Source organism: Erythrolamprus reginae, chromosome 1 (genome assembly GCF_031021105.1).
Source record: "Erythrolamprus reginae isolate rEryReg1 chromosome 1, rEryReg1.hap1, whole genome shotgun sequence".
Taxonomy (NCBI): Eukaryota; Metazoa; Chordata; class Lepidosauria; order Squamata; family Dipsadidae; genus Erythrolamprus; species Erythrolamprus reginae.
Genome location: NC_091950.1, coordinates 404,489,040 through 404,515,198, shown reverse-complemented (window position 1 = coordinate 404,515,198; position 26,159 = coordinate 404,489,040). Strand labels below are relative to the sequence as shown.

The 26,159-nt window shown below is 40.7% G+C and overlaps 1 protein-coding gene across 1 annotated transcript in view; it reads right to left on the bottom strand.

Annotated features, from left to right (window-relative positions):
• CUX1 (cut like homeobox 1) overlaps positions 1-26,159 on the bottom strand; it is a 538,811-nt gene that overhangs the window by 18,728 nt on the left and 493,924 nt on the right. The window contains exons 15-18 of the mRNA XM_070735186.1: positions 10,894-11,030; positions 9,293-9,359; positions 7,710-7,822; positions 5,074-5,190 (exon numbers count right to left, since the gene is read on the bottom strand). Coding sequence (XP_070591287.1) covers positions 5,074-5,190; positions 7,710-7,822; positions 9,293-9,359; positions 10,894-11,030 — 434 coding nt within the window. The remainder of the gene's footprint in view (positions 1-5,073; positions 5,191-7,709; positions 7,823-9,292; positions 9,360-10,893; positions 11,031-26,159) is intronic.

Below are 26,159 nucleotides of genomic sequence, written 5' to 3'. Positions count from 1 at the left end.
CAAAAGGAACTCAATGGATTTTTTAGTATTAATGCAACAGGCGAGGTTAAAGAAACAATAGTTTGGGATACACATAAAGCAGTGATGAGAGGTAATTGCATTAGTACGGAAGCTTTCCTTAGGAAATCCTGGAATGTTAAGAGGAATAATCTATTAAAAGAGATAGAATTAATCCAAGAAACTTTAAAAATTACAAGAAACAGAGAATGGAATTTATTACTATCATTTAAGAAAAAGCAATTGCAATTACTTGATGAGGAAAATTGGAATAAAATGAAGATGATTATGAAACATAGAATTAGTAGCTGGAATAAGAAATCCATGAAGCAAATGGTAAATTATTTTAAAAAAAGAAAAGAGAAATCTGTTATCTCTGCTTTAAAAGATAAGGATGGTCTAATAAAGCGTAATACTGTAGAAATGGAAAAAATAATGAGAGACTTTTATGGGGAATTATATAAAAAAGAGTATGTTGTTTCACAAACTTCAGAGGTTAAAAAGCAATTAAAGAAAGAGGACAGTCAAATGTTAAATGCAAAAATTACAAGTGAGGAGATATCTAGAGTTATTAAGGGATTGAAACCTGCTAAAGCTCCCGGTCCAGATGGTTTTACAGCTGAATATTATAAAGTGTATATGAACGAATTATTACCGTATATGGAGAAATTGTTCAATAATGTAATGGAAACTTTTGAAACTCCACAAACGTGGAAAATGTCAGAAATTATAACAGTCCCAAAACCAGATCGTGATTTAATGGATCCTAGTTCCTATCGCCCTATTAGCTTGTTAAATCAGGATTATAAAATATTTATGAAAATATTGGCAAATAGGGTGGAGAATATATTACCAAAAATAATTGGAGAAGATCAATATGGATTTGTGAAAGGAAGGAAAATCTTTGAACCAATAAGAAACGTGATTAATGTTCTACATCATGCTACCAGTACCAAAAGGAAATTAAGCATTTTAAAATTAGATGTTTATAAGGCCTTTGATAAAGTTAATCATGAATACCTATTTCAACTATGTAAAGATTTAAATATGGGAAATAAATTTTGTAAAGTTATAGAAACAATATATAAGGATAATGTAGCTCAAATTAGAGTAAATGGCAATAGAACAGAAATGATTAAAATTCAAAATGGAACTAAACAGGGATGCCCATTATCCCCAATGCTATTTGCATTAGCAATTGAGACCTTAGCAAATAAAATTAGAAATGATAAGGAATGGAGAGGTTATCAAATAGGGGAACTTGAATTGAAATTAAACTTATTTGCAGATGATGCTATAGTAATGTCTCAAACCCCAATTGAAATGATGAAAAAAATAATGATATTACTTCAAGAATTTAAAGATCAATCTGGGCTCAAGGTTAATATAGAAAAGTCAGAGATAATATGCTTAAATACTGGCCCCAAAGAGCAAATTGAAATTCAAAAAATTTCAGGATTGAAACTAGGTTGTAAAAAAATGAAATATTTGGGAATTTGGTTATTTAAAAATCCATCCAAAATAACAATGGCCAATTATAACTTAATATGGAAAAAAATCCAGAAGCAGATCAAAAATTGGAAGGGGAAAAATTTAGGAAGAATGGCTAAGATAAGGGCCCTTAAGATGATGATAATACCAAAGATGATGTATTTGTTTCAAGTTTTACCGGGCAGCTTTCCTGAGGCAAAATTAAGAGAATGGGATAATAGACTAAACTTTTGGATTGAAGGAGAGAAAAAATCTAGAATAAGGAAGCATTGGCAGTATGCACAAGAAAAAGAAGGAGGTTGGGGAAGCCCATCTCTAGTAATATATAGAAATGCATTTCAAATTGAAAGGTTAATCGAGCTACAGCTATGGGGGGAAAAGAAATGGGTAGAATTAGAAAGAGAAATTAATAATATAAATAATAAAGAATTATTATTTAAAAATTGGAATAGAATTGAAATCAGTACCCTAAGTGATTCTTTTAAAGCATGTTTAGAAATATGGCTTAAATGGCAGAGGACAAGTGGAATAAAGTTATCCAAGCTATCAACGTTGCATGCACTGAATATAGGGGATGAGGCTAATTTAATTAGAATCATTAAAATATTAAATAGTAAAGGGGTAATGAGAATGGAACAGCTATATGAGAAAGATGGAAGAGTTAGTAGAACTAGATTGGAATGGCTGATCGGTAAACAGCAATGGTTGCAGATTAATGCAATATATACATGTTTAAATAAAAGAGAGAATAAAGAAACCTTCTTACGAGAAGAAAATAACTTGGAAAAAATAATAAGGGTAAAGATAAATGAAAGTAAAGGACAAGCCAGTAACATATATAGATTGCTATTGCAGAGGCAAGAAGAGGTAGTTAAAAGTCTAACAAGATGTTGGCAGGATGACTTAAAAATAGACGAAAGAGAAATGGAAGAAATAATAGTAAATATATATAAGATTAAAAATACGAGAGTTAAAGAGATGAGAAGAAAAATCTTACATAAGTGGTATTATACACCTGCTCAACTTGCACATTACCAGGGGAAAGAGAAAGGTAAATGTTGGCATGGATGCCAGAAAAAAGGAATTTTTATGCACATGATCTGGGAATGTATAGAAATACAGAAATTCTGGAAGCTAATCCAGAATGAAATTAATAAAATGTTAAATATTAATTGGATAATTACAAAAGAAACAGCAATCTTAATTAAATATAGGGAACTAGGAGAATCTAAAGAAATTAAAACTGTAGCATTGGAAAGTGCTCAAGCGGTGATAGTATTAGGATGGAAAGACTCTACAAAATGGACACTACAGAATTGGTATTGGTACATGGTGGATTACATACACTTTGAAATTATGGAAATAAGATTAAATAATTTTGATGAGAATAAACTAGAGAAGCTGATGGTGCGATGGAACAAGGTAAAAGATTATATGTTAAGTAGAATCTGTGATGTAAATACGAAAAATAAACTACAATCACTCTTTTAGTAAAAAAAGCGTTCAAGATAGAGCCAAGGATTAATAGATAGACAAATAATTTAAAAGTCTTTGAATCCCTCTATAGGGGTGGTGGGGGTGATGGGGGGTGTGTGTTGTTTGGTGATGGGCACATGCACTGTGCACTGTTATACGTTTGTTTTTTGTAAACTTATAAAATCAATAAAATTATTTAAAAAAAAAAAAGTTAGATAGATAGATAGATAGATAGATAGATAGGGTGGGTAGGTAGGTAGGTAGGTAGATAGGTAGGTAGATATAGATAGATAGATAGATAGACAGACAGACAGACAGACAGACAGACAGACAGACAGATAGATGCACACACATCTGGAGGGACTTGATTGGAGGAGAACGTGTATGGATGTCCATACAGCTTTTGGAAATGGGATTTCACTAGATCCTCTTTACTGGAGGGCTTCAAAGAGAAGCTGGCTGTCCAAAGTGTTTATAGAGAGGTTGGATTAGATCAGAGGTCTTCAACCATGGCAACTTTAAGACTTGTGGACTTCAACTCTCAGAATTCCTCAGGCAGAAAAGCTGAGTTGAAATACACAAGTCTTAAAGTTGCCATGGTTGAAGACCCCTGGATTAGATGATTTATGAGGTATATTCCAGTTCCACAATCTTACAGGCAACGTTGGGCTCAGTGCTCATGGTTGGCTGGGATGAAAACATAGCCACAGCTCTTTGAATCTAGTCATCAGGCCAATGTTCAAATGTATCCAGGAGGGGCTACTAGCCAGAAAGCCTGATCGGACTCACCTCCATGGCTCTAGAGGTCCTATGAGCAGGGGTGGGCCACTAGCCGGAACGAGGGAACACCCATTCCAGTGCTGGCAATGGAGTGTGTAGGCTCGCTCCATTGCCATCCAGTGTGCATGCGCCGTACACATGCACCAGCATGATTTTGGTAAAAGTTACTGGGGTTTTTGCTTCTGCGCATGCGCGGAAGCAAAGAAACTGGCAATTTTTCCTGCCAGAAAGAGATTTCGGCTGCTGCACATGCGCGGGAGGCGGACAGGGTGAAAAGCAGCTGCGGCTGCAGACAGCCACTGCCATGAAAGGTGTGGCGGGCGGGCAGGGTGAAAAGCAGCGGCGGCTGCAGAGTAGGGTAGGGTAGGGCTGGGAATGGTAGCCCACCCCTGCCTGTGAGTTTCAGCAGATTTATTTATTTATTAATTTATTAATTTATTTATTTTTTTTAATTTGATTTGATTTGATTTGATTTGTATGCCGCCCCTCTCCGAAGACTCAGGGCATCTCACAACAGCAATAAAAAACAGTATAACAATGGAACAAATCTAATAATAAAATACAGTGATACCTCATCTTACAAACGCCTCGTCATACAAACTTTTCGAGATACAAACCCGGGGTTTAAGATTTTTTTGCCTCTTCTTACAAAATATTATCACCTTACAAACCAACCGACGCCGCTGGGATGCCCCGCCGCCGGACTTCCGTTGCCAGCGAACCACCCGTTTTTGCTCCTGGGATTCCCCTGAGGCTCCCCTCTATGGGAAACCCCACCTCCGGACTTCCGTGTTTTTGTGATGCTGCAGGGGAATCCCAGCAGGGGAATCCCAGCAGTGCAAAAATGGGCGCTTCGCTGGTAACGGAAGTCCGGAGGTGGGGTTTCCCATGGAGGGGAGCCTCAGGGGAATCCCAGCAGCAGAAAAACGGGCACTTCGGATGGCAAAAGGGATGAATTTTGGGCTTGCACGCATTAATCGCTTTTCCATTGATTCCTATGAGAAACATTGTTTCGTCTTACAAACTTTTCATCTTAAGAACCTTGTCCTGGAACCAATTAAGTTTGTAAGACAAGGTATCACTGTATATAAAAACAGTTATGCTGTTGCACCCGTGCAGATAGCGAAATCGTGCACGGAGTTGAAGGTCCACCCGTGTTCCGGCAAGATTTTTTTACTTCCGCCCACAAATGATGGTAAGGAAGGAAATAAAACATCTCTAAACCAAACTATCCATCCAGCCACACACACAAACACAGACCCAGGGGTCCTGCTACCAGGTCTCGAAACGGGCAGCTTGCTGTGCTGTCCTTCTGTTTTTCTGACTCACCCGGCCTGGGTAGCTTTGCAAGAACTTAATTTTTTCATAAAGTTTGATGTTGTCAGCTCTCAGGTTGTCCAGCTCGCTCTGCAGGGCTTGCATCGTGTGCTGCATCAGACGGTTCTCCTGAGGTCAACGAGGGGAAAGGGATAAAATGAAACAAAGGCCTGAATGCTTACAACTCAACTATCTCGTTTTGAAGCCCTTGGGCAAATTCATAGTCATGTTTAGATTTGAATTAAGAAAGTTCCTGGAACTTTTCTTTCAAGAGGCAACTGGACTGTTTTTTCTTTGAAGATGTTTCCCTTCTCATCCAAGAAGCTTCTTCAGTTCTGGTTGCTGGGGAATGTGACCGAACCGAAAAAGCTTTTTGGATGAGAAGAAAAAACAGAAAGTTCAGTTCAGTTCACATATCAGGAAAGACTTAATGAACTCAATCTGTATAGTCTGGAGGACAGAAGGAAAAGGGGGGACATGATCAAAACTAAATAGGTTAAAGGGTTAAATAAGGTTCAGGAGGGAAGTGTTTTTAATAGGAAAGTGAACACAAGAACAAGGGGGCACAATCTGAGGTTAGTTGGGGGAAAGATCAGAAGCAACGTGAGAAAATATTATTTTACTGAAAGAGGAGTAGATGCTTGGAACAAACTTCCAGCAGACATGGTTGGTAAATCCACAGGAACTGAATTTAAACATGCCTGGGAGAAACATTGTTATTATTTTATTTTATTATTTATTAGATTTGTATGCCGCCCCTCTCCGCAGACTCCATCCTAAGATAAAATACAGGAAATAGTATAAGGGCAGACTAGATGGACTATGAGGTCCTTTTCTGCCGCCAATCTTCTATCTTTCTATGTTGCAAAGAAAAAGTCCAGTTGCCTCTTGAGAAAAGCACCTTTGGGACAGCCATGACATGGAGGGCTGAGAATCTCCATAGATACAGTACCTGAACTTTCATAGCTACTTCACCCTACAAACTTGATTCATGGCCTTTCCATTTTAAAAGGCGGTGGGGGGAAATAGCAGGAATAAAGGGCAGATTCAACTGCCTCTAATCAATAAAACAGTACTAATCTGACTCAAGTTAAGAAGTCCTCTTTTATTCATTTTTACAGATGAGCAGAATCCAAGATGAAGGCGAAATTAAAAAAAAAGAATCTGGGCAGGCTTATATCAAGGAAAGCGTGAGAGAGATTCTTAACTTATGACAAGTTGCTGCTCGTACATGCAGTATTGGGATTCTAGCCAGTATGGGCCACACTGCACACTGGTAGTAAAATCGGCGATGTGCACATAGCTTCAGGTGACCAGTGGGCGGCGCATGCATCACTGAGAGATTTCGCTTCTGCGCATGCACAGGAAACAAAATCCCACGAGAGGATGTGCACGAGAGAGAGATTTTGGGGATTTTTTGCTTCATAGAAGTCTGACGGCAGAAAAAGACCTCATGGTCCATCTAGTCTGCCCTTATACTATTTCCTGTATTTTATCTTACAATGGATATATGTTTATCCCAGGCATGTTTAAATTCGGTTACTGTGGATTTACCAACCACGTCTGCTGGAAGTTTGTTCCAAGGATCTACTACTCTTTCAGTAAAATAATATTTTCTCATGTTGCTTTTGATCTTTCCCCCAACTAACTTCAGATTGTGTCCCCTTGTTCTTGTGTTCACTTTCCTATTAAAAACACTTCCCTCCTGTCAACTCATCCTCAAATCTCACCAGGACGCACTCGGCCCCCCCGTCTGCCGGTCACTGGAGCTGGGCAGGCATCGCATTGGTAGCAGCGGTAAGTAAAATTGACTCTTTGACCATCTTAATGTTAATAGCTTAATATATTAACAAGTTTAATATGTTAACAAGCAGGAAGAGGGAGACAGTGATCCCGCTGTATAGAGCGCTGGCGAGACCACATTTGGAATACTGTGTTCGGTTCTGGAGACCTCACCTACAAAAAGATATTGATAAAATTGAAAGGGTCCAAAGACGGGCTACAAGAATGGTGGAAGGTCTCAAGCATAAAACCTATCAGGAAAGACTTCATGAACTCAATCTGTATAGTCTGGAGGACAGAAGGAAAAGGGGGGACATAATCGAAACATTTAAATATGTTAAAGGGTTAATTAAGGTTCAGGAGGGAAGTGTTTTCAATAGGAAAGTGAACACAAGAACAAGGGGGCACAATCTGAGGTTAGTTGGGGGAAAGATTGGAAGGAATGTGAGAAAATATTATTTTACTGAAAGAGTAGTAGATCCTTGGAACAAACTTCCAGCAGACGTGGTCAGTAAATCCACAGTAAATGAATTTAAACATGCCTGGGATAAACATATATCCATCCTAAGATAAAATACAGGAAATAGTATAAGGGCAGACTAGATGGACCATGAGGTCTTTTCCTGCTGTCAACCTTCTATGTTTCTATATTACAATTGACATATGTGGTTTACTAAGGAGAGTTTAAGTACAGCTAAATACTATAACTTAGTACAAAGAATGAACGGGTTGACCTGTTTGTATGAAAAGTGACATAAGGAATGAATGGATTTGTTGATTATGGTCTCTGGCTCTTGGATGATGGGCATCATTTATCAAACCTCCCCACCCAGATGTAGGTGTGAGAAAACTCTGCTGTCTCTTACCGCTTCCAGCTCATGGTTCCGGGCCCGGAAACGCTCCCTCTGGCTAGAGATGATCGAGAGCAGAGAATCTACTTGACCTTCTGGAATCTGGGTGCTTGTTGATGATGGCTGGCCTGTGAAACAGACTGTGGTTAGAGATGGAGAAGATGGAGACGGAAGACGAACGACTCAAAGACCCACGGAGGACTGGAAGAATGTTCTCCAACTCACTCTTGTTAAAAATGGATATGTTACTGTCGCTTTGAAACCTAGACTGGATCTGGATATATTGCCACCAATCTATTTTAATCCCTTCTTCCTGTAATTTGCATCTTGATTTTAAGTTCATTTGATCATCTAATAATTCTTTATATTTTATTATTTTCTTCTCCTGTAATGATTTGGGATGAGTTATTCCCTCTAAAGGAGAGATCCATTCTGGAATAGTTAAAAAGTGATTTTTCTTAACATCTTTCCAAACTTCCAGTAAATACTTTCTTATTGTACGTCTTTTAAAATATCTTTTCATTTAAATTAATATGTGAACTTAAGGTATTAACAATGTATTCTTTTTTTCTGTAAAGAAACTTGACTTCTATGATAAGAGGGGGGATTGCAACCCCAATTTCATGTTAAATGTTTGTTTGTTTGTTAGTTTTTATGAAAAATCAATAAAGTTTATTAAAAAAAAAGTTCTCCAACTCAAATGATGGCTTTGGCCTGTCACAATACGTATTACACACCCAGGGGTGTGGAGACTCAGAGAAGGAATTGTGGCCAGTAAAAATGGACTCTGCCACTTCTCGTGCTGATTAAACGGCTAGGGGGACTTTCGCACAGATTCACCTGGTATGCCAGTTGCAGCCCTATTTGGATAGGGAGTCTCTACTTACAGCTTCTCATGCCCTCATCACCTCGAGGCTCGATTACTGCAATTCGCTCTACAGGGGGCTACCCATGAAGAATGTTCGGAGACTTCAACTTACCCAGAATGCAGCCTCATGAGAAATCATGGGTGTACCTAGCTATACTATGTATCTCAATCACTCCGTGAGCTGCACTGGCTTCCGATTGGTCTCCAAATGCAATTCAAGGTGTTGGTGATTACCTATAAAGCCCTACACGGCTTAGGACCAGATTACCTGCAGAACCGTCTCCTGCCTCATATATCCTAGCGGCCGATAAGAGCCCAGAGTCGGCTTTCTCTTGGTCCCGTGAGCCAAGCAATGTTGCCTGGCAGTGCTATGGGGAAGGGTCTTCTATGTATCTGCCCCAGTTCTATGGAACCAACTTCCCCTGGAGATTCGTATGCCCCCCCCCCATGGCCTTTCAAAAGGCCCTTAAAACATATCTCTGTCAACAGGGCTGGGGTCGTTGAGCATTATACTCTGCTCCGGCAAGTTGCTATGAAGGAATGAATGTTTATTATTGGGGTTTTATATTGTATTTTATCATTGTATTTTTTTCCCTTGTAAGCTGCACTGAGTCCACTTGGAGGAGGGCAGCCTATAAATCGAATGAATGAATAAATGTATGTATTTATGCATATATTTATGTATGTTTCCGAACAATGTGCTTGAGTAGAATCTGAATGAGATATTTACCATAGAAAAGTGCCGTTGCTTCTTTAATGGGCTCAGGAACAGTCTCCAAGTTTTGAATAGCCGCACCCTTTGGGAAATAGAAGAATATTTACTGACCCCTTGCATCCTGGACATAAGCTGTTTCAACTTCTACCCTCAAAACATCGCTACAGAGCACCGCACACCAAGACAACTAGACACAAGAACATTTTTTTCCAAAATGCCCTCACTCTGCTAAACAAATAATTTCCTCAACAATGTCAAACTATTTACTAAGTTTGCACTGCTATTACTACTAGTTTTTTCTCATCATTCCTATCACCCATCTCCTCCCACTTATGACTGCATGACTGTAACTTGTTGCTTGTATCCTTACGATTTATATTAATATTGATTGTTTTCTGATTGCTTATTTGTACCCTATGACAATCATTAAGTGTTGTACCACATGATTCTTGACAAATGTATCTTTTCTTTTATGTACACTGAGAACATCTGCAGCAAAGACAAATTCCTTGTGTGTCCAATCACACTTGGCCAATAAAGAATTTTTTTCTATTTTATTCAGAAGGAAATAAACGAGGAGGTGGGGAAAGAATTCCTTCTTTGAAGTTGTTGTGGTTAGCTCTGCCCCGGCTCCTGCCCCAAGGAATGTGCAGGTGGATGTGGGGGAAACATCTACATGCCGCAGGCCTGTTTTGCTCCTGATGGAATCTGCTGACGAAGCCTCCTCTGACCAAGGAAACGTGAGTGACAGGGAAGAGGGGAGTTTGGCAGACAGCCCAGGAGGAGATCAATCATCTGTATCATCCTTGGATTCTGAACAAGAATTAATGACACATCCACGCATGCGTAGAGTGATGCAGAGGAGACAACAACTGAAGGATTATTACAAGAGAAAATGAGGCCACCTGTGGTTGGGTGGGGCTGCTGTAATTAGTGCTACAGATAAAAGTGCAACCTGGTGTTTTAGCCTCATGGCAGTTTATCTGATTCATTGTTTCGTCAAGATCGTGGTTTTTGTGCTGTTCAAGATTGTGTGTGGACTCTCTGGACTTTAGAATTGGACTCAATTTCCCAGTTATTGGGTGAGCAATTGGATTGCATTTAACCTGTGCCTTGTGTGTACCAGAAAATCCCTTTGACATTTAAAAAGGGAGCTGTTTCTGTTTTTCTGTTTATATAAACTTTTATTGTGTGGTGTGTGTCTTCCTGGACTAATTACCCTGTAATTACGGGCGGTTGAAACACGCCGGTAGAACAGAAGTAAGTTTCCATCATTGCATTGGTGATCAGAAGTTGAAGCTAGTTATCTTTTTTTGCTCCTGGCTCCTCCACTAAGCTTTTCTTTTCCATTTCTGGCTTTGAAGTGGGCCTGACCATCTGCTGTGTCCATCAAAGGGAAAGGCTGATGATTTTGCTAATCAGAGAATCTCCCCCAAACAAAAATGACAGGTATTCTGATAAAGAATGGAGCATGCCAAGCAGCATATATGGATCATTGTAGATTATTTTGGAGGGGGGGAAAAAACACTACTTGCACCAATTTTACAGGTGGCGTCTCATCTATGTGGTCCCTTGCTGACTGTCTTTGCTGTCAATCATCTTCTTCGGGGACTCACCTCAGCATCTGGGCGATGCATGGCAGACAGGGACTGCATTGTGCTGAGATCATGCTCCAGTTTCGCAATCAGATCTTTCTGGTCGGCCACTGCAGAGACAGCTTCAGTGAACTGGATCTGCAAATCAGTACAGCGGCCTGTCGGGGAAGAAAGATGCTTTTAATTGTTGCAAATCACCCCAGAGAAGTATTGAGAACACACCACCTTCTGTTGGCGTTTCTGGGCTTTTAGGAGGCAAGAAGAGGAGAAAGAAAAGTTAAACAAACCTGATCAAATTGACCTCTTCAAACATTACTTTGCTGCTCCCCACAAATGGGCAGAGAAATGGAAGCGCTGAATAAAATAATAATAATAATAATAATAATAATAATAATAATAATAATAATAAAAGACCTGGTCATGGCTTACAAGTGGAACACTCAAAAAGGAGACAGAAGGACTAATACTGGCGGCACAAGAACAGGCCATTAGAACAAATGCTGTCAAAGCCAGAATGGAAAAATCAACAGATGATCCAAAGTGCAGACTCTGTAAAGAAACAGATGAAACAATCGATCACATACTCAGCTGCTGCAAAAAGATTGCACAGACTGACTACAAGCATAGACATGATGCTGTGGCACAGATGATCCACTGGAACTTGTGCCGGAACAACCATTTCCCAGTAGCAAAGAACTGGTGGGATCATAAGCCCGAAAAAGTGGTCGAAAATGAGCAAGCAAAACTACTGTGGGACTTCCGACTTCAGACTGACCGAATTCTGAAGCATAACACACCAGACATTGTGATCGTGGAGAAAAAGAAGGTATGGATCATCGACATCGCAATCCCAGGAGACAGCAGAATTGAGGAGAAGCAGCTAGAGAAATACGAAGATCTAAAAATCGAGCTGCAACGACTCTGGCATAAGCCCGTGAAAGGGATCCCAGTGGTACTTGGCACGCTGGGCGCAGTACCAAAGGATCTCAGTGGGCATTTGAAAACTATCGGAATTGACAAAATCTCCACCTGTCAATTGCAAAAAGCCGCTTTACTGGGATCGGCAAACATAATTCGCCGCTACATCATGCAGTCTTAGGTGCTTGGGAAGCGCCCGACTAGTGATGAAATACGAAATCCAGCATAGTGATCTCGTTTGCTGTGTTGTATTGACATAATAATAATAATAATAATAATAATAATAATAATAATAATAAGTATGGATCATCGACTTTGCAATTCCAGGAGAAAGCAGAATTGAGGAGAAGCAGCTAGAGAAACTAGTGAAACATGAAGATCTAAAAATCGAGCTGCAACGACTCTGGCATAAGCCAGTGAAAGTGGTCCCAGTGGTTCTTGGCATGCTGGGCGCAGTGCCAAAGGATCTCAGCAGACATTTGAAAACCATCGGAATTGACAAAATCTCCATCTGTCAATTGCAAAAGGCCGCTACATCAAGCAGTCCTAGGTGCTTGGGAAGCGCCCGACTGATGATGAAATATGAAATCCAGCATAGTGATCTTGTTTGCTGTGTTGTACTGATAACAACAACAACAACAGAGTTGGAAGGGACCTTGGAGATCTTCTAGTCCAACCCCGTGCTTAGGCAAGAAACCCTACACTACTTCAAACAAATGGTTATCCAACATCTTCTTAAAAACTCACAAACAGGTCCACACATCATACATCCAACATTCATTCATTGGGTGGGGCAAGATGTCAAGTTTCAATTGCCCCAAGTCTGCCAGCAGAGATGGGGCTTTAGAGCTTTGTGGAAGGCAGGGAGAGTGGGGGACAGTACGAATATCTGGGGGGAGCTCCTTCCAAAGGTCCAGGGCCACCTGACGAGACCTGGAGAAGGCCAATTCTGTGGGCCCTGCCCAGCCACTTGGATGCATGAGGCAGAAGACGGTCTCGTACGTAATCTGGTCCCATGCCATGTAGGGCTTTGTGGGTCATAACTAGTGATGGGTGAACCCAATGGTGTTCAGGTTCGGCAAGTTCAGATGAACTTCACGCAAATTTCAGCCGAACCCGAACCCGAACTCCGAACGCTCCGTGATGCCAAAGCTCTGCCCCCAGAATCCCATCGTTTTTTATTTTTACGGATTTTTTATTTATTTTTATTTTTACGAAAAAGGACATCGCAGCAGCACCGCAAGCAAAGGGAGGTCCTTTCACATAAAAATAAAAAAAATTATTTTTACATGAAAGGACCTCCCTTTGCTTGCGCCGCCGCTGTGGCGTCCTTTAACATAAAACTATTTTTTTAAATTTTTACGAAAAAGGACCTCCCTTTGAAGGAGCTGGGGATTCCATGGAATCCAGGAAGTGATCACTTTAGTGTCCTTAACAACCTGCCGGTATACGTGATGTCAAAGCTTTGCCCCCAGAATCTCTTCGTGGGATTCCCCAGCTCCTTTTGTGCCTCCCAACTGGCCGACAGCTCCCCGGTATTCACCTTCCTCCGCTGTCACCAGCGCCCGGCTCCTCCTCCTCTTCTCAGCAGATGACAGCCGGGCGGTGGCTTTCGCGGTGTTCGGCACGAACGTGGAACCGGAGCATGAATTTTTAAAAAAATTCGGGTTCGGGTCTGGCATGCCGAACACCACAAAATTTGGTACGGACCTGAATTGTGCGGGTTCGGTTTGCCCAACACTAGTCATAACCAACACTTTGAATTGTGTTCGGAGACCAATTGGCAATCAGTGCACACAGGCCCATGATTGCTTGTGCGGCTGCATTCTGCATTACCTGCAGTCTCTGAACACTCTTCAAAGGTAGAGAGCATTGCAGTAGTTCTACCTGTAAAGGTAATCTCCTAGTACTTCATTGACCTTGATGCTCAGAGACCTGCTGTCCTAGACTTACTTTGCTTATCTCAACCTTATTGGTGTAATGAACAGATGTATAAACTGTAGAAAGGGCGGACGAGTTGACAGATGCCAAAGAAAAAGACACCTCCCCCGGGAATGTTCTTAGCAGGCCTTTCCAGATGTTCAATTAGAAATTAGATCTCCCTCCTCCACTTATGAGAAACTAGTGAGATTGCAAACTTCAGTGCACCACCTTCCAGCTGGCACGAGAAAGTGGTTTGTCCATAGTTTCCTTGGAGTTTCTGACCGTAGAAAAGGCATTTAGGTCCATACTTTTCTTTGGTAATTAGTATCAGCTCAATAAACATTTGGGCTCTTTATTTGGAGAGTGTCAGTAGTGGGTCCCTCCCGGTATGGCTAATTATGCGCAGAAACGAGTGCAATTTTGCTTCCTGCACTGCCACCTTTTTGCTTCCACGCAAGATTCTGTTGGATGTTGAGACTCTAGAAAGAGTGCAGAGAAGAGCAACAAAGATGATTAGGGGACTGGAAGCTAAAACATATGAAGAACGGTTGCAGGAACTGGGCATGGCTAGTTTGATGAGGGGAAGGACCAGGAGGGACAGGACAGGATAAACAATGTCATCTGGCGGGCCCCAGGGGAAGAGCCTTCTCTGTGGTGGCCCCAGCCCTCTGGAATCAACTCCCTCCAGAGATTAGAACTGTCCCTACCCTCGTCTTTTGCAAATTGCTTAAGACCCATCTGTATCGCCAGGCATGGGGGAATTGAGATATCTCCCCCAGGCTTATATAGTTTTATGTATAGTATGGTTATGTTGTATGGTTTTAATGACGGGGTTTTTTAGATGTGTTTTAAATATTAGATTTGTTACATTGTTATATTGTTACTATTGCTGTTGTAAGCCGCCCCAAGTCTGCGGAGAGGGGCGGCATACAAATCTAATATATTATTATTATTATTATTATTATTATTATTATTATTATTATTATGTCAGTACAACACGGCAAACAAGATCACTATGCTGGATTTCGTATTTCATCACCAGTCCATTATTATTATTATTATAGCAGTGTTCCAACATCTCAAGCATAAGAAGCGAAGCGATAAAGATAATTAAAGTTGCCTTTTTATTATCTGTTGGGATATGGATACCTGGCTGTCATTTCCTACAATGGCGACATGTACTATCATTCTATTTAAATTGTAGCCATTGTTGCTTCATTTGTATCTGTACACCTAAATTGCAACTTTTAGGCAAATTGTTTGTCCAACAACTCAGCAGCTATAAAATCAGCCCCATTTAGCAACAGATGTGAGGTTTTGCAAAAGGACAATTTAGTGTGTTACTGTTAATCTTTTACAAGCCAGGAAGCGAACGTTATGTTTTGTTTCAGTGGTCCAAATAGTTACCTAACATTATAATTTGGGAGAGTGACAGGCTGCCAGTAGAGGGGACCATCCTGTCAACTATAGCATCTGGTAAGTGTTGCATTTGGGGGATTTTCTCTTGGATTAACTTGAACATCCATCCTATTGTCCACCACATTTCAAGATCTTACAGACAAGCAACTGCCTTAATGTGTGTCAGGTTCCAAAAACTAAGAAAAACATGTGAGGCTACTCCTGGGTAGTTTCCTTTATTGTTCTTCATCTACAGACAGAATCTTGCCAGATTAAACAATAAAACACGATGGGTGCAGCAGTTATAATGCAATACTGCAGTCTAACTCACTGCTAACTCATTGCTTACTCCATTCTGAATGGCCCAGCCATTGACTCAGTCTTCCATCTTTCTGAGATCAATAAAATGAGGACCCTGATTGTTGGGGGCAATAGACCGATTCTGTAAACTGCTTTACAGAGTGCCGTAGAGCATATAAGTCTAAGTACTATTGCTAATTTTCATAACCATCAAAATACTCTGGGAACTGCTAAAGAGGAGCCATTTTAATCCTCTTTCTGCTGACCAGAATTTCCTAGCTTTGCTACCTCTTGGTCTCTGGAAAGCAGCTCCTCCAACCTGGGAATCCAGACTGCATTCCCATGGATGGATAGGGCAGTGCGGTGATAATGCTAGTAGTGGTAGCGGTGGGAGGGGCTTATCAGTTTTTGGGCCAAACAATATTCTGTATTTTCCCAAGTTAGATATGTATAGTGGCAGCCATTTCTAATGATTTTTGGATTTCCTACTCAAAATGGCAGGACCCTAAGCGCTCAATGTTCAACAATTAGAGTAAGGATGGTGTCCCGAGCGGCAAGAGGTTTGAGACTTGGAGAGTCAAGTTGCCTACCCCTTCCTGAAATTCTCTCCTACCCTGTTTCCCCGAAAATAAGACGTACCCCGAAAGTAAGGCATGTCAGAGGTTTTGCAGAATTTGCTAATATAAGGCACCCCCCCCAAAATAAGGCAAAGTCAAGTTTACATACGGTACGGTGGAAAAACATACGGTACCATTCAAAGCTGTTCATAGGGGTACCAGAATAATGTGGCGTCCCCTGCTGGCCCCTTCCATCGCTTTGTACCATCCAGTACAGCAGACACAGTCTGCTGCTGTCTCACCGCCATTACAGTCTCCACTACAGTGCGTAGACTGTAGTTCCTCTGGTGGCCGGAAGCTGCAACCGTGGGAGTATACTGTTGTACCATATAAGTGTCGTCGTTTGTGTGTGTGGGTGCCATACTGACAGGTACCGTACCGTAATCAGTGTACCTTACGGTACACTTTCTTTGGGGGTGTCAGCTTTTCTGCCTGTGAATTTGTCTTATTTGAGAAATATAAGGCACCCCCCGAAAATAAGACAGCACAACTTTTGGAGCAAAAATTAATATAAAACAGTGTCTTATTTTTGGGGAAACACAGTATTAAATCTCAAGGGGAGGGGGGGTGTCTGATCAAACTGCCAGATGTTCAGTTCTGCAGTGCAACTTCTCTGCTTCCCTTCCAGAGAACATATGTGTAGGTCATGCGTTTCAAGGCAGGGCTTGGATGTGATACCAAAAAGCGAAGTGGCCTTCCAATGGCCTTGCAATCCAGACATCTTTTCTGTTTGCTTTTAAGGCATCTCTGAATGCTAATTTTTATCTGTTAAGGTTTTACAAGATCGGGCTGCATTTTCACCTACTTTTTAACCTAACTGCTATTTTTATAATAATAATAACAACAGAGTTGGAAGGGACCTTGGAGGTCTTCTAGTCTAATCCCCTGCTTGGGCAGGAGAGCCTACACTACTTCAGACAAATGGTTATCCAACATCTTCTTTAAAACTTCCAGTGTTGGAGCATTCACAACTTCTAGAGGCAAGTTGTTCCACTGGTCAATTATTCTAAATGCCAGGAATTTTCTCCTCAGTTCTAAGTTGCTTCTCTCCTTGTTTAGTTTCCACCCATTGCTTCTTGTTCTACCCTCAGGTGCTTTGGAGAATAGGTTTACTCACTCTTCTTTGTGGACAGCCCTGAGGTATTGGAACACTGCTACCATGTCTTCCCTGGTCCTTCTTTTCATTAAACTAGCCATGCCCAGTTCCTGCAACTGTTCTTCATATGTTTTAGCCTCCAGTCCCCTAATAATCTTTGTTGCTCTTCTCTGCACTCTTTCTAGAGTCTCCACATCCTTTTTACACCGTGGTGACCAAAACTGAATGCAATATTCCAAGTGTGGCCTTACCAAGTGGCATTAACGCTTCACGTGATCTTGATTCTATCCCTTTTAATCTTTTTGTGCGTGCCATAATTCGAATGGCGCTTTTCAGAAGAGACTGGAATGGTACAGTCTGTTGCAGCTGTTATTCTATTAAATTTGATGGCTACACATGGTCCTGCACTGGAGCATAAAGGTGTTTGCACACATATTTTGAAAAATAGAAAGATGGCATGCCGCTTAAATAAACACATTTCGGTTTTGCAGTTCTTAGGAGCTGGAAAACATGGGTGATAAAAATATACCGTATTTTTTGGAGAATAAGACGCACCTTCCCCTCCCCCCCGAAAGAGGGTGGAAATGTCGGTGCACCTTATACACCAAATGCACCCATTTTTTGCTGTCCCGAAGACTTGTCCCCCGCCTGCAGAAAGCTCTTGGGTGCTGGGGGATGGCTAAAATTCCCAAAATGCCAGCGGGAAGTTAAAGGGTGATCAAATGACCCTATCATGCTCCAACTGTTGTAAATACATGCCAATCGCAAAGTGACTGAATTTTGACCATGTGACCATGGGGATGTTGCAAGCGTTGTTAAGGGCGAAGATTGGTGAACGATGGATAAATGAATACAGTGGTACCTCTACCTAAGAACGCCTCTACTTATGAACTTTTCTAGATAAGAACCAGATGTTCAAGATTTTTTTGCCTCAAGAACCATCTTCCACTTACAAACCTGAGCCTCCGAAACTGTAACCGGAAAAAGCAGAGAGAAGCCTCCATGGGGCCTTTCTAGGAATCTCTTGGGAGGAAACAGGGCCAGAAAAACATAGAAACATAGAAGTCTGACGGCAGAAAAAAACTTCATGGTCCATCTACTCTGCCCTTATACTATTTTCTGTATTTTATCTTAGGATGGATATATGTCTATCCCAGGCATGTTTAAATTCAGTTACTGTGGATTTACCAACCACGTCTGCTGGAAGTTTCTTCCAAGGATCTACTACTCTTTCAGTGAAATAATATTTTCTCACGTTGCTTTTGATCTTTCCCCCAACTAACTTCAGATTGTGTCCCCTTGTTCTTGTGTTCACTTTCCTATTAAAAACACTACCCTCCTGGACCTTATTTAACCCTTTAACATATTTAAATGTTTCGATCATGTCCCCCCTTTTCCTTCTGTCCTCCAGACTATACAGATTGAGTTCATTAAGTCTTTCCTGATACGTTTTATGCTTAAGACCTTCCACCATTCTTGTAGCCCATCTTTGGACCCGTTCAATTTTGTCAATATCTTTTTGTAGGTGAGGTCTCCAGAACTGAATACAGTATTCCAAATGTGGTCTCACCAGCGCTCTATATAAGGGGATCACAATCTCCCTCTTCCTGCTTGTTATACCTCTAGCTATGCAGCCAAGCATAGGCAGGGAGAAGCCCCCGTGGGGCCTCTCTATGAATCTCCTGGGAGGAAACAGGGTCTCCACCCTCCCTGTGGTTTCCCCAATCACACACATTATTTGCTTTTACATTGATTCCTATGGGAAAAATTGCTTCTTCTTACAAACTTTTCTACTTAAGAACCTGGTCACGGAAGGAATTAAGTTCGTAAGTAGAGGTACCACTGTAGTTGTAAGCTGAGAAGTATCCATAGCAACCGATTAATGGGATTACCTTTAAATAAAGAGGATGCTAATGTAATTTTAAACTATATACTATTGGTTTTGAATCTGTTTACCAGAAGTTATGACTGTTGAATATACATGGATAATATTGACAAATACTAGTAATAATAATAATATTGAGATTATTCCCAATGTGAAAGAATGGTTGTTGGAAATGTTTTGAGAGAGGGAGTATTTGCTGCTGCTGCAAAAAAACAAACCAGAACACAGATACATCATGTGGTATTATGGTAGAGATTTTGTGACATTTTTCAATAATATTTAGTACTGTAATTATATTACAGCAATGCATTTATTATTCAACCAGCACTACTGATAACGATAAAAGACAAGGTAGATTTTCTTTCATTATTTTTCCTTTCTGTTTTGCATAGTTGGTTTGGGAGTTGTCTCTTTTCTAATCTTCAGTGTTGTTTACAGGTGTTTTTGCAAATTGTGTGTTACTATGTACACAAAATACACAAGAAATATTAAAATATATGAAAAGCAAAAAATAAATTCTTCATATATAAAATAAAGCCAATTAATTTGACATCTGAACCTGTTGGCGTTCCAAATGTTGCACACCAAAATTCCTATGGTGATCAAGACAGAGTGCTGAGTCAGCTATCTGAATGAAGACTGCAAAACTCCACAAAATTATCAAACCATGGAATTACAATGTAAGCCAGCCCGTTGGAAGAAATGTTTGCTGCTTTTGAGCCCGGCCTGCCCCAAGGAAGACAACCCACACATCACTGTGTTTGTATAAAAGATATTTACTTCAATTATCACACCTAGGGTGCTAGTGAATAATAATAATAATAATAATTATAATAATAATACATCATGTGAGTTTCGTACAGTGATATTGCTTCTCCATATCATATAGCGACTGTCGCACAGTGCTGAGAACATACATTGGCTAACCCAGGTTGGGAAGAAAATACAATTTCCCTCTAAAAAGGGAAGAGGTTTTTCTCCTGTTCTGTCACTGCCAGCCATATAAAACTTTTCTCTCTCTTTTTTTTTTAATAAACTTTTGAATAAGAAATAAAATGTTACAAAAGATGAAATCACAGCAACACAACAGGGCAGCTTCTCTCAAAGCTACGTGTACAAAAAAGAAAAGAAAAGAAAAGAAAGAAAAAAAGGCTTTTTTTTGGTCAACTGGGTCTTTGTGAGGGTATTTCATTAAAATTGGTGATTCTGAATATAAGAAACGAGCTTCTAAAAACACCTAAGACTTAGTGCGTTACAGGAAAAAAATAATATATATATCTATTTATATATTTATATATATATTTATAAAATACTGCTAAAAATGTTGGACACCACAAGTACACGGGGATAAAATGGAGCTTATCAATATTTTTTTTTTAAAAGAAAATATTCTCAGGAAAAAAAATACACCTTTTTTTTTTGTGTTTCGAGTTCATTTTTTTGTGCTGTGTTAGTAGTCAGGGCAAGTCCAAAGGTTAGCCCAGTAAAATGGCAAGTAGTTATTGCACAAATGCAAAAATAATAATAAAAAAATACAAATAAAATAAAATTAAAAAAACACACAAATTCTTCAGAGCATAACTAAAATGGCAAAATCTTAGGCACCACCCTCCCCCCAATTCAATAGGGTTGGAATAGGCAAGACCTTCCAACTGGGATCGTTTGTCTGTGTATCCGCGTGTCAATAAAAAATAAAAAAATGCAAGGCTGCCATTTACTTTGGAATTAAAAAAATCCAAATTTGCAGATATGACATTCCTCAGAGGTTTGTTCAGAATAAGATTACACAGTGCCTGATTTTTTGGAGGGAGGGTGGAGAACTGGGGCGCGGGAGGGTGGGGAAGGATCAGCGGAAAACGGCTTTTAAAATTGGAAATGCATAGACTATTCAGAGAGAAATTGAAACCCCCCCCCAACTTTCACCATAAAAACTTTCTTTTGTACAAAGCTTCTTTCCTCCACCCCCTCATCGTTTTCTCGAGGTCCCAACTGCCTGACAGGATGTGGATGGTGGATGGCTAGCGGGCTAGTTTTTCTGTTGGAAAAATGGAGCGCCAGCATGCCGGAAATGGATGCCCGCAGCAGGGCAACCTTGCCTCAAAGACCGAGCGCCATTTTACTTCTCGCTTTCAGGGCCCTGCCATGTCCCCCCCCTTAGAGCACGGCGGCATCTTACAGTGGTGTCTAAATTGTGTTGCTACCAGTTCGTTCATGCGCAAAAGCATCCAGGGTGGGTGGGCGGAGCCTCTTGTTGCCGCCACTACCAGTTCGCAAGAACCAGGCCGAATCGGGAGCAACCCACCACTGGTGTCTACCTCTGTCACATAAATGGATCTTTTATTATTTGCTTTTTAAAAAGACAAACAAACAAACAAGGGCTTTTCAACTTTTTTCCTATTTTTCCATAAACTGCTGCCTCCCTTCAGTACAGGTAATCCTCGACTTACGACCACAATCTTGCTCAAAATTTCTCTAAGTGAGGCCTTTGTGAAGTGAATTTTGCCCCGCTTTTACGATTTTGCTAAGCGAATCGCTTCAAGTTATTAAGTGAATCTGGCTTCCCCACCGACTTTGCTCTTCAGAAGGTTGGAAAAATATGATCCACGGGTCACAACCGGCATGAATATGAGTCAGTTTACCAGGCATATGAATTTTGATCACGGGGATGCCGCAATGGGTCGTAAGTGTTAAAAAAACCCCGGTTGTAAGTCACTTTTTCAGATTACTTCCGTCACTAAACAAACAGTTGTAAGTTGAGGACTACCTGTATCACCCTCACACAGGAGAATCCCACACTTTACCATTCCCTCCCCCCCATATGCTGATAAAAGAATTCAATCTCTTTTCATTCCAGAAAGTTCTCACTTTCGCCACACACGTCGCTGTTAAGTGTGCAAAGAACTTTTATGGCCAGCTAATCATTAGGTGGAGTGGTGTATCTACCACCACCATCAAAGGATAAAACATGAAACTATTGTTACCATGGTTGGAAGAAAGCCATACAAACTGGTTGCGTTGAGATCTATATTATTTCTGAGTTATTTTGGCTTCTAAGGTTTAAGTCCCACTATCCCAGATGTCTTCAAACGTGTCAACTTTAAGACTTGTGGACTTCAACTCCCAGAATTCTCCATTTCTGGGAGTTGAAGTCCACAAGTCTTCAATTCTGGGAGTCTTCAAATTCTTAAATTCAAGTCTTCAATTCTGGGAGTTAAGTTTACAAATCTTAAAGTTGTCAGGTTTGGGGACCCCTGCGCTACCCTCACTCTCTGTCCCTTTCCAAAAGATAATTTCCTAACACATCCCAAAACAAGTGAGTTGCAGCCTTAAAGAACCTTCAGTCTGCACCTCAGGTCACCAGGGCCAGTTGAACATTGCGATGCACAAGGATTATGCAACCACATGCCCTCCTGATGCTTCGGGGTCCAATACTCATCAGCCCCAATAGCGCAAGCCAATAGCAAGCTACTGTGGGAACTGTAATCCCCAAGTGGCTTGCCATGGCTATACCATAGAGTCTAGCTCAGAGTCAACAAGCAGCGAACGCAGAACCCTTAAAACGGGAGAGGAGAAAACTAGTAGATGACAAACACCGCTAACGTACTATGGTATGGGTCCATGCTACCAGGCAACCTCATAGCTAGTATCATGGGGATTTTTCAAAAGTCATGCAAAAAAGAAAGACAACTTGCAAACTCGGGGTAGAAACCACACAGAGGCTTAAGAGCAATTTTGGTAGAGGAAAGTCGTCTTTCAGAGGGAAGTGTTCCTTTTTTTTTTTTGCAATCTCAATACATTTTGGGAAAGGGGGAAAAAAAATGCCTGTTCATGGATTCGCTCCCTCGGCTCATAGGAGGCTGAGAGCCCTTCAAACATCTCATAATTCCGCCTTGGATTCTCATGCATTCGTGCTCCCATTTTTCTACCCTTCAGCTCAAAGTATCTTTAAATAATTTTGTTTTTTAAAATACATATTTATAAACAACCCAGATATACAAGAGTCTTAGGGGTCTTGACTGAAGTTCATGTCCGCAGTTTCATTTGCGATTTATGCAGATGAAGTTATTCAGGGGAGTGTGTCTGCAGACAATCTGCAGCCAAGAATATTAGAGGGGCAAAAGAACAATTTCATTAAGGGTCAATATGCTTTATATCGGAGGTCCCCAAACTTTGCAATTTTAAGGCTCGTGGACTTCAATTCCCAGAATTCTCCAGGCAGCATAGCTATGGTGGCTGGAGAATTCTGGGAATTGAAGTCCACGAGTCTTAAAGTTGCCAAGTTTGAAGACCTCCGCTTTACATAAACACGTTTGAGAGTTGAATAAAAATCTAATCACTTGTAAGTGCTAAATGGGATAGAAAAGCCGAGGCATTTGCTCTGTTTGAAGAAATCCCAGTTAAACTGGAATTGAGCTTCTCTTGAGTGCTCCAATTCGAAAGACCCAGGAATGCGTTGGTAGACAGAGGTCAATCTCTGGATGAGGATGATTGTTAGGTTGCTGCCATGGTGTTCATCTAGCAATGCTACTGCAGAAAGATCAGGACAAGGAATTCTGCAATGCGCAGCTGTGGTACCCCAAAGTTATCTCTGTGTGTGGAGGAGGGCCAGTCAATTATAATTCGATCACCATTGCTCTATGTGTCTCTTGTTTATTGATTGGAGCTCTGCGAAAAGCGTTTAGCTTTGAAGCGAGAGAGAAGGGATATAGATGGTTTAGGGAGTCGGAATGAAGTTACGAAGGGCAAGTAAGCAAGCAGAAAACCCATCTGGTTTTGTCAAGAACGTCTAAAAAAAGTTTGTGTAAAAGTATGGAAGAGAATATGACACTTGAGGAAGATGCGACCAAGCTGAAGGGACAAAAGGAGAAGAGACTAAGAGACGAAGTTTGTGACAACTGTAAAACCAAACCCCTTGCCTCAGAGGTGGGCATGTTTTTAAAGGGCCATATTGCACCCTGATGGACGTAAATGCACAATGCCTGGGAAGCAAAGTCTAAAGCAAAGATCCATGTTTATGAAGGCATCAAGCAAACCAATGCTAAGTCATTCTTCTTCTTTGGGCCACCATGTGCCAAACAACAGATGGTTTGCACTTCTGACATGCCCAACATTAACAGCGGTCCTCCCTTACTTTTGAAGAACAAGGGGACAAGTTCATTCAATTAACATTTATTCATTCGATAAGCCATTCTATCATTTAAAGTTTGGCAGGTATGAAAACAAGGGGCGCTGAATCCAGCTCAGCTCGCCTAGAGTTAAGTTACACAGAGGAAGTAGAATGTATCTTGGAGCTAATGCTCAAATTAGCTAAAGCAAGCCTTTGACCTCTGCAAATCATAGAGTCTATCCTTTTGAGAGGAAAAGGGATGATGTACGCACCTGGTTCCATTACTGTAATCTTTTATAAGCAATAAAAGGACAGATGATTGATTCAAGGATTTGAGAACAGGGGCCCTTCAAAAGCTCTTGGGACTCCAATCTCCATCAAGCCCAAAGAACATGAGATATGGTGCTCAATGACGAAAGGCAGTGAGATACAACCATATCTGACAAAGGTTCAATTAATATTCCTGCAGTTTTTCTATTGATAATTTAGTGTGTCTAAACACCAACAAGTTGTAACTGTAATTAGCAAATGCTGGCTGGGGAATTCTGGGAGTTGAAGTCCAGATACCTTCAAGTGGCCAAGGTTGGGAAACACTGGTCTAGAACACGGGTAGGTAAAGTTGGATCTTCTATGACATGTGGACTTCAACTCCCAGAATTCCTGAGCTAGCATGATTGGCTCCAGAATTCTGGGAGTCGAAGTCCACAAGTCATAGAAGAGCCAACTTTGCCTACCCCCATCTAGAACATCTTTCTGGTCGAAGACTATGGGTGTTCAGCAAAGCCACAGGCTGCTAACAGAAGAGAGGCTGGTGTAGGAAAGCAGAAAGATGATTTTACAAAAACCTGTGGCTACTTCAAGGGATTGTAGGGTTGCCCTGTACTGCGCCCGGAATACATTTCTGCTTTTGAATTCAAGAGCTGCACAGTGAAAAAGAACATTAAAAGATCGTCATTGTTCTATCAGATCCTTGAACATGTCTCCCCCCACTCCTCTAGGGATAAAAGAAGAGTAGTATAATTTCTTTCGATTTAGTCAATATATTAATTTATTACTTAGCACAAGGTATCAGTTTATCACATTCTGCCTAAAAGTATTAGCTATGTTCAGTGCATTTGGAGAGCTATTGTTTTTTTTTAAAAAAAGGTTCCAGAACACTTTTGAGGATTATTAGGCTGACTGAAGGCTGAGAAAATCAATGCTTTGCCAGGTGCTCTGATCGCAAGCTTTCAAATGAACAATTTTGCAGTCCTAAGGGTTGATATTGCTGTCTTATTTATGTTGACTTATTAGTCAGCCCTTCTGATTTTAATGGGACTTACTCTTGGATAAGTGACACAGCAGGGTGCCCTATCCACATGCTAAATGGACCTGCAGTTGGAACTTAATCAAGACAGATTATATATCTTTACAGCAGAGCAAGGCCAATAAAAGAAAAGATGCCATGCGAACAAGTAATATACAAAAAACGTCTATGATGCAAACAGAACAACCGAAAATAAATTGCTGTATTAAGACACCCACGCCTGGTCTTTCTATATTGTGTCATCATAAACCAAAGCGAGTGAAAAATCAAGCTACTGATAAACCTTTTGAAGCTAATTTGCATCCTATTTACAGAGACTTCCCGATGCTGGGGATACCATTTCACCCCTCCCACAAAGAAAATGTGACCACAGTCAATCTATGTTGGTTGAGGATCTTATTTTCCTACATTTTGTTCGTGACAAAGAATTGTGGGTCCTCAGAAGAGAGGCAATTGTCAGATGGTTTAATGAATTAATCACCAGCACGAAAGAGCCACAGCATCCGGGAATTGTCTCAGGAAAGCATTTTTTTTTAAATTAAAAAAAAAAGTGGTTGAGATTTTTCACTCTGCCTTACTTCAGAAGATTGTTCCACGCATCTATTTTTGTTTAAATAAAAGAACTAAGAGATTAGTGATGGATGCACTACAAAGCAGCAGAAAACAGGGAAAAAAGAAGAGGAAAAAACTAATAATAGAAGTTAAAGAGAATTACGCTGCTAGTATAGCAGATAGAG